Source organism: Fukomys damarensis, unplaced genomic scaffold, assembly GCF_012274545.1.
Source record: "Fukomys damarensis isolate Sample0158 unplaced genomic scaffold, DMR_v1.0_HiC HiC_scaffold_24, whole genome shotgun sequence".
NCBI classification, from domain to species: Eukaryota; Metazoa; Chordata; class Mammalia; order Rodentia; family Bathyergidae; genus Fukomys; species Fukomys damarensis.
In genome coordinates, this window is record NW_022900936.1 from 63,675,635 (window position 1) to 63,683,667 (window position 8,033).

Consider the following 8,033-nt stretch of genomic DNA (forward strand, 5'->3'; position numbering starts at 1 on the left):
TAAAAAAAAAAAAAAAAAAAAAAAAAAAAGATTAAACAGAATTATCACGATTCAGTAGTATCCCCCTCAAATAATGGAAAACAAATATCCAACAAATACTTGCACATGAATGGTTACATAAGCACTATTCACAACAGCTGAAAGGTACAAAAAAACCAAATACATATCCATCAATAGGTAAATGAATAAGCAAAATGTGGTATGTCCACATAGTGGAGTATTTTGCAGCCATTAAAAAAAAAAATGAAGTACTGATACATGCTACATGGAATAATCTTGAAAACATGTTCAGTGAAAGAGGCCAGACAAAAGATTACATATTATATATCTGCATTTGTATGAAATACCTAAAATAGGTAAATCCATAGACACAAAAAGCAAAGCCAAGAGAGGGGCTAATGGAGAGTCACCGCACTTAATGGGAACAGGGCTTTCATTAGGAGCAGTGGAAATGTTTTGGAATTTGATACAAGTTGGTATGTGTCAAACACTGTGGCTGCACTAAATGCCACTGAGTTACTTTTAAAAAAATGGTTACTATGTAAATTTCACTTAAAAAAAAAGCTTAGAAATTCATAGAATTGTTCTTAAACTTAATTTTATTTAGTAATAATACATAATTTAAGCCACTGACTAAATAATTATTGTAATTATTTTTAAAATGGCACATGTAGCTGGGCATGGTGGTGCATGCCTATAATCTCAGCACTTGGGAGGCAGAGGCAGGATGATTGCCACAAGGACAGCCTGGGCTACATAAGACCCTATTTCAAAAAAAACAAAGACAAAACACTCAAATATAGCACAGGTAAAAAGTGGAACTGAACAATTTAAAAATCTTAGCAAATAAAAGGTTCAAATATCTCATTTTTGATACATGTGAATATACACAATGAAAAGTAGGTACCAAGTAAGTCTGGAAAAGAAACATTTTCCCAAATCTGTCCATCATAATTATCATATAGTATTTGAGACGTTACCAAGCCACGTTCCTGACAAAGGGTTTCTATGATTAATTAATTTTGAGATACAAAGTGTTCTTTGGATAAAACAGGGTGAAAAAAAAACTGTCTTCATTTATGAAACTTTTAAAGTCACTTGATGTAAGTGGTAAAAAAAGAGACAAAGAGATTTAACACTAACTCAGTAATTCCTAATGCTAAACAGGACTATACAATTCCAAGTGCCTGATGTCACTGTGCCCAAGCCATTTACTTACTTACTTAACTTACTTAATTACTTACTTACTTACTTATTTATTTATTTATTTATTGAGACAGGGTCTCACTATATACTTGAGACTGACCAGGAACGCACTATCTAGCCCAGGCTGGTTTTCAAATGCACAGTGATCCTCCTGGTTCAGCCTCCCAAGTGCTGGGATTACAGGAGCGTGTCACCATGCCCAGCTGCCCAAGCCTTTTAGAGATCACATTAAAAAGCAATCCAGTAAATACTTATATTGTATGAATAAACATATAAATACAACACAGAAGAAAATAAAACTTATGAGTGGGTGCTTATACACTTTTCAGTGGTGTCCTCATTTAGATGTAAAGAGTGCTTCACATTACAAATGTGATGACATATTCTAAAAGGTTAGTGCAGGACCAGGGATTTAGCTCAGTAGTTCCACTGCCTGCCTCACAAGCCCAAGGTCCTGAGTTCGATCCCTGGTACCAAAAAATAAAATAAAATAAAAGGCTAGATCAAAAAGTAGTTCTACTGATTACAAAGACATAGATGTAAAAGATGCAAACAAAGAACTGAAAATTTTGAGATGTTAAAAAAAATTATTTCCTCCTAAGTTAGTATATAATTTCTCATAATGTAACTGTAAATATATTCAAGAAATCAAATCAATTTGAGATTTTTTTTTATGGTACCAGAGATGAACTCAGGACCTTGAGCTTGCTAGGCAGGTGGTGGCACCACTGAGTTAAAGCCCCAGCCCTCCATTTGAGATCTTAATGGGAAAATGGGAGATAATTTTATATTCCAAGATTATCAGTGTGTGTCAGAAATGCAATTCTGCTACAAAGTGATTAGATAAAATAGTAATTATTTTGGAGTTGTGATTTTAATTTTCTCTACATTTCTTTTATGTTTCCGACTTTTCCTCTCTCTATATATAACCTTGATTTATAAGCCAGTAAAATCAAAAGGTCTAAAACTTACATGGCACAGGATCATAGAATCTTTGCTCTGAAAGAGGCCAACTGTCTCTCAGTTTAGCACTCTGTCAAATCAGAGTAAACCTATCTTTGATAATCTAGTATTATCCCGCTGTCTCCTGAATACTTCCAAGTACACAAATCAGCATATTGTGAAAATAACTTGTTTCATTGTTAACTGAAAGTTTCATCATTAATCTGTCAGTACAGTACTTTTATTCAATTTCTGTAATAGAGACAAGTTTATAAGTCCAAATAGGTACAGTTCTCTAATTTCCTGCTATTAGTTTCAATTTCATAATCTGAAGAACACAGGCTACTCTTTTTATAAGACTGTCCTTGAGGTATTTATGACAGCTATAAAGAGTATATTAATCTCTCTTCTAGCTCTATGTTCAATTCTGCTTTTATATATTCCCTACCCAACATTCACTTTTATTCTTAAATGGAGTATAAAGGGCCCCAAACAACATTTCAAATGGTTTCTGATCAGCTTTAAAGTTAGAATAAATAGTCCCAGGATATCAGACATTCTATGAAATGTAGTTTAAGGCTGTATGAGCACTGCCTGGCGTGGTGGCGTGTGCCTGTAATCCCAGCACTCAGGAGGCTGAGGCAGAAGGATCGCTGTGAGTTCGAGACCAGCCTGGGCTACACAGTGAGTTCCAGGTCAGTCATAACTACATTAGTGAGACCCTGTCCCAAAAAACCAAACACACACACACACACACACACACACAAAGGCCTACATGAGCACTGCTAGCAGTTACTATTGACAGCTTAAGTTTATAATCAACTACACTATACAAATAAGTCTATTTTGCTTTCATTTCTACTGCTTAGCCACATTCAATTTTAGAAAAGTTTACAGGAAAAAGCATTCAAAATATAAGAGAATGTAATTAGAATAAACAAAATGTATTTCTATTTGGTCCTAAAAGCCTCTCCCTCTACTTCTACATTTTCTAGCCTGACTAAGCTTACAACACAATCAACATACCCACTACTTATGTTTTATTTCGTCTGTAGGAAATTATACACTTTTTATGCTCAGTTAAGAAGAAAATAATATCATTAAGGGCACACAATTAAATGAATAAATCACTTGGGTTCTTAATCAGGGAGAAAGGAAAAGTAAACATAGAAAGGGTGAAGACATAATGACTACCCTTAAGATTTTAGGAAACCACCAATGAACACACAGACTTAGTTTTCCTTTTCATTTCTTCAGCAACTGCAACTATACCAAGTCCCAGTGAGGATGGGAATTCCTAAACCTGTATTTCTTTTATTTCTTTACTTATATGTTCTTAGAAAAGCTTTAATAGACTAGTTTTCCCTCTGTTTATAAGGTAATTGGATTGATATAAATACACTCACCAACTTATTTCTAGATTGCAAAAACAATGGTAATATTTTGTTTCAGATTCAAACCTAGGGTTATACTGTAATTACTGTAGCCTTATTAATGATAAACCTCACTCACAGAAATCCCTAAATTTCTGCTAAGACAAACTTTATTAAAATCTGCAAAAAAAATTAGAGAAACTATGCCTATCTGAATACTTTTATCTGCCAATATTTTCTTAAATACCATGCAAGATTGGCCTAATGCTTTGGGGACTGCACGTCCTACCTCCTGAAGTACTATGTTCACTGCTGTCCTCCCTAAATGTTCATTAATAAGTATGTCAATGCACATTCACATGTGAGTTTCCCAGAAATGGTAGAAGAGCTACATATTCAGAACTACCTTGAGTGGTAAAGTTGAAGAGTGCAGGTGTGTCTCGCCCATTCGGTAATTTGACATTTGGGTCCCGTAATTCATCAAAAAATGAATGTGCACAAGCTTCCAGTGGTGTGAGTCGGGCAGTTGGTGTATACTCCAGCAGACGGCTACACAGTGCAATTGCCTCTGGTGGAGTTCGGGGTCGGAAGACCTGAAGTACAAGGAAAGGAAAAGAACATTAATGTTTTATCATAAAAACCTAAGCAAATAACCCTGTGAGTACTTCATTAATTTCCATCATGTATAAAAATAGTTTCATTTGGGAAAGGAGACTTCTAGAACAAAAAGAGTTAACTTCATGTGATTCACCACATTGGGGTAAAAAGTAATTAAAGACTATGTGAGAAATGCTTAGAGAAAAATCTACACATGCTAATCATAAAAGCAGTACAAACATGCATATAAAATAGGACAGGCACATGACAAAGGCCCAGGTCTGGAGGCAAGCACAACTTGAAGAATATAAAAAACATTAAAGTTTAGACTGTTGTGGCACTAAATAAAAGACTGACTCTCTGGCATTATTTGTAACAGAACAATTATTAGTAATGAATGGCAATGTTCAAATTTGGCAAATATGGTAATTAATATTTTTTGGAAAAAGGTGTTATTCTAGGTCTACAAATGCAAACGCTTCTTAATAAGCAGAACCTACCATCATTTGAAGACGTTCTTGAGCACCTAGACTCAACAAAATATCTGTCATTGTTCTCTCAAGTAGCTGTTATCATTAATGTGACCAGGTCACTCATTTTTGAGTGAAATCAAGTGAAGGCTATATTACAGTAAAGTATAATTAAACAAATTTGCTTAAAGGAATAGATAGCTTTCTAGTCATCTGTGTCTTAAAAGGAATCAATACACAGAACTATGCAAATATACTTTATTCTAGATTATGCTAAAGAAATAAAAGGGGAAAATAGAAACAAACAAATAGATGGGCAAAGAGTCTTCAATATTAAAGAAAAGTGAGACATCCCTTAATAAAATAAAGGTGTGGTAATGAAGGTGGACAGACACAAAGGGAAGCAAACAGACATAAATGGAGGGGAAGGATCGTAAATGAGGAAGGACATGCAGACTTGGATAAAGACAAAGGTCTTGGGGAGACTAAGGTTCCCTCACAGCATACAGGTGAAGGCAGGAGAACTGGTCACAACTACCGTTCATTAGGTATTTACAAGACCATGAGTGGTTTCTATAAAAACTGAAAACTGTTTTAAAAAAACACACGCACAGTTCATTATTAAAAAACATTATTTTCCATGGAAACTGAGAAACTGGGTTTGAGTAGGATTGTAATTTATTTCAGAACCTAATAATCTTAGTCAATTTATTGGCTATATTAGAAAGCCCTTTGTAAGATCAAAAATCTGCCTTGTCTTCATGCTTTTGAGTACTCTTAGTTGAGAAACTTTATTATTTTATTTAAAATGCTTAGATCTTCCTGTATTTTTAGTCATTTCTTCCTCTCTTGCTTTCAAGGTCCATAATCAAATCCAGAATGCAAAAAGAAAATAGTCAGTGGGAAAACTAAGAAAATTGATCATAAAAGCATTACACGCTACCAGTATTTTATTCTTGGGGACAGTCTGCGTCTACTTGGCATTATATTAATTTATGTGCTAACTAATCCAATATGCTTAAGCACCAATAATGGTACCGCATAAGTAGAATTAAAAATAGTATCACATTAAAAATGAGTATTTCCTACTAAAATTCCAAATAGGGTTAGCTAGATGGTGAGTTATTTTAAATAAAAATTTTCATATTAATGAAGATTTCTGTGTTAAAGGTATTAATAAACCAGTATTGCAATCTTAAAAAGACTCCCATGTCTTTTTGTGTTTTACTGGCTATTATCGATCATGCAGTTTGGCATAAGATTTGTTTATTTTGTCAGAAATCCTAATTCAAGGAGTCAGAGTTAAAAACTATGAAGAAAAGAACTAATTCCAAGAACCTACATTAAAATCAAGATTTAATCTGCCTTTAAAAACCGTATCTGATGCTACTTTAAACCCTTGAAGAGCTCTCTTGATGAGAAAAGCCTTTGTTCAGTACTTCGTGGATAAAGGTTAAGTGGAAAATTATGTGGGGTTAAAACTCAGCATCTTCAACAGTTTAGATTTCTGATAATAATACAGGGTGTAGTAGCATGGAACTTTCAAAAATAAAAGTCCAAATTAGAAACTAGCTCATCTGAATTATCTCTAGCTAAAGAGAAGGATACCAACAACTCCTGAAATACTGGTTTTAGTATAGAAGTTTCTGTAGTCACATTATTTCTTGCTCATTGAAATTGTTTAACATCCAGAATCTTTGGTTTTATAGATCTTCATCAATATTTATTCTTGTAAGAATAATTTTAAAAACCCCACCATTCCTAAACTTCAATCTAGATGTCAAGGATCACCCAGGAGATTGACAATTTAAATATACCCCAAAACCTATACCATACAATTAATGAAAACATAGAACACAGCTACCTACACTGTTTTTACTACTCCATTTCAAGAATTATTTAAATTTTCACAAAATGTTTACCCCCAAGTTTTACAGACCTGCCCTGAAATTTTGGGAAAAAAAATTAAGTACATACCCGTACTCCTGAGGTGAAATGTCCTGTTCCTGACGAATCCTAAAGATGATAATGCAGTGAAATAATCCAAACAGGGAAAGTCAATCCAAAAGAGAATAGTCCAGCAAGGAAAAATATATCCAATGTTATAAGAAATCCATGGTGTAGGGGGACATAGAAAATGTTTATACAATTATAAACTTTAAACATCAGTAGCAAGTCCAAAATTTAAAAATTATTTCACCACAGTGTATGCCAAAAAAAATTTTGATTGTGCAATGGTGAGGCACAGTAAAGAAACATTTTAATTTGTTTATTATGTTCCAACGCCAGTGTGCTTATTAAAAAAATACAAAACCAAAAAAAGTTAAATCAAAATGAAATCTAGAAGTAAAGTTCCCAAAATAAAGTGGTCTTCTATGACCTGGATTCAACATCCATAGACATGGCTGGGAGGGGGCATATTAGCCTGCTTTTAAAGACATAGGTTTCCCAATATATTAATTTTTCACAATTAATATGTCCCAGTTACATAGTATAAACATTTTTTTGCTATAGAATTAGTGATGAGAGAAACATATTATATATTTAATTTGTGTAACTATATATTTCAAGCTAGATATTTTCAATTTGTGTGAGCTAAGAATGATTAGGCCACCGCGGATTATTCTCCATTTTTGGATTGACTTCCCTGCTAAAAGATGTTTATTTGTTGATATTCTCATTATCTTAGGACTCTTCAGGAAACTGACATATGACATCAGGAGTGCGGGTATAAACTTACTTTTTCTATATGGGCTTTGCCCCCTCATACCCTTGCACCCATCACTGAGGAAAAGTATAGAACATTCCTTTTGGAAAAATTCACTGAAAAAAGACCTATATTTTTTAGCACTACAAATTCAACACAGTTTCATCTGCAAATATGCCCAATTCACCCACCAAAAGCTAAACAAAAATTTATACAATAAACAATACAATTAAGGGACAGTCACAGTTACAGGTGACATGCATAGTAATGTACACCAACACCTAGGCACAACGGAGCCAAATATGTGAGGGAGGTGGCAGGGTCTATTATGTCTAGGTATTGAGAACAACAACAACAAAAAAAACAAAACGCATAACTCACCGATAGCTGTGAACTCCCTTGGGTATTCTAAGAGAATGTAACATTCTTTAGGATAGTTTCCAGTGGGAGAATTAAATATTTTACAAAAGTAAATAATCCGCGGATTACTTTTAGTCTGCAAACTAAGATTTAGTATATGGATCAAAATCCGGCCCATCAGAATAAAAATTCTCAGAATACAATCAGTTGGACAAAAATAGAAAACCATACTAAAAGACCTGACAGCACAAAGTAAGATTCAACTGGGCCAACTAACAATTAGTGAGCAGACTAAATATGGCCAGCCAAGTATGCAGCAAGGCCATGGAAATCCCAAAACACCCCTTTTAAAAACTAAAAGCAAAGGGCAAAAGAAAA

General features: G+C 34.0%; 1 protein-coding gene across 6 annotated transcripts in view; it reads right to left on the reverse strand.

Moving 5' to 3' along the window:
• The window catches only part of Gsk3b (glycogen synthase kinase 3 beta), a 166,357-nt gene that overhangs the window by 18,833 nt on the left and 139,491 nt on the right, over positions 1-8,033 (reverse strand). For 4 of the 6 annotated variants that reach the window (XM_010630016.2, XM_033768033.1, XM_010630015.1 and 1 more), the window contains 2 exons: positions 6,566-6,604; positions 3,928-4,114 (listed from right to left, as the gene is read on the reverse strand). In XM_010630016.2, coding sequence (XP_010628318.1) covers positions 3,928-4,114; positions 6,566-6,604 — 226 coding nt within the window. The remainder of the gene's footprint in view (positions 1-3,927; positions 4,115-6,565; positions 6,605-8,033) is intronic. The other 2 variants (XM_010630018.2, XM_010630017.1) reach the window with 1 other exon arrangement.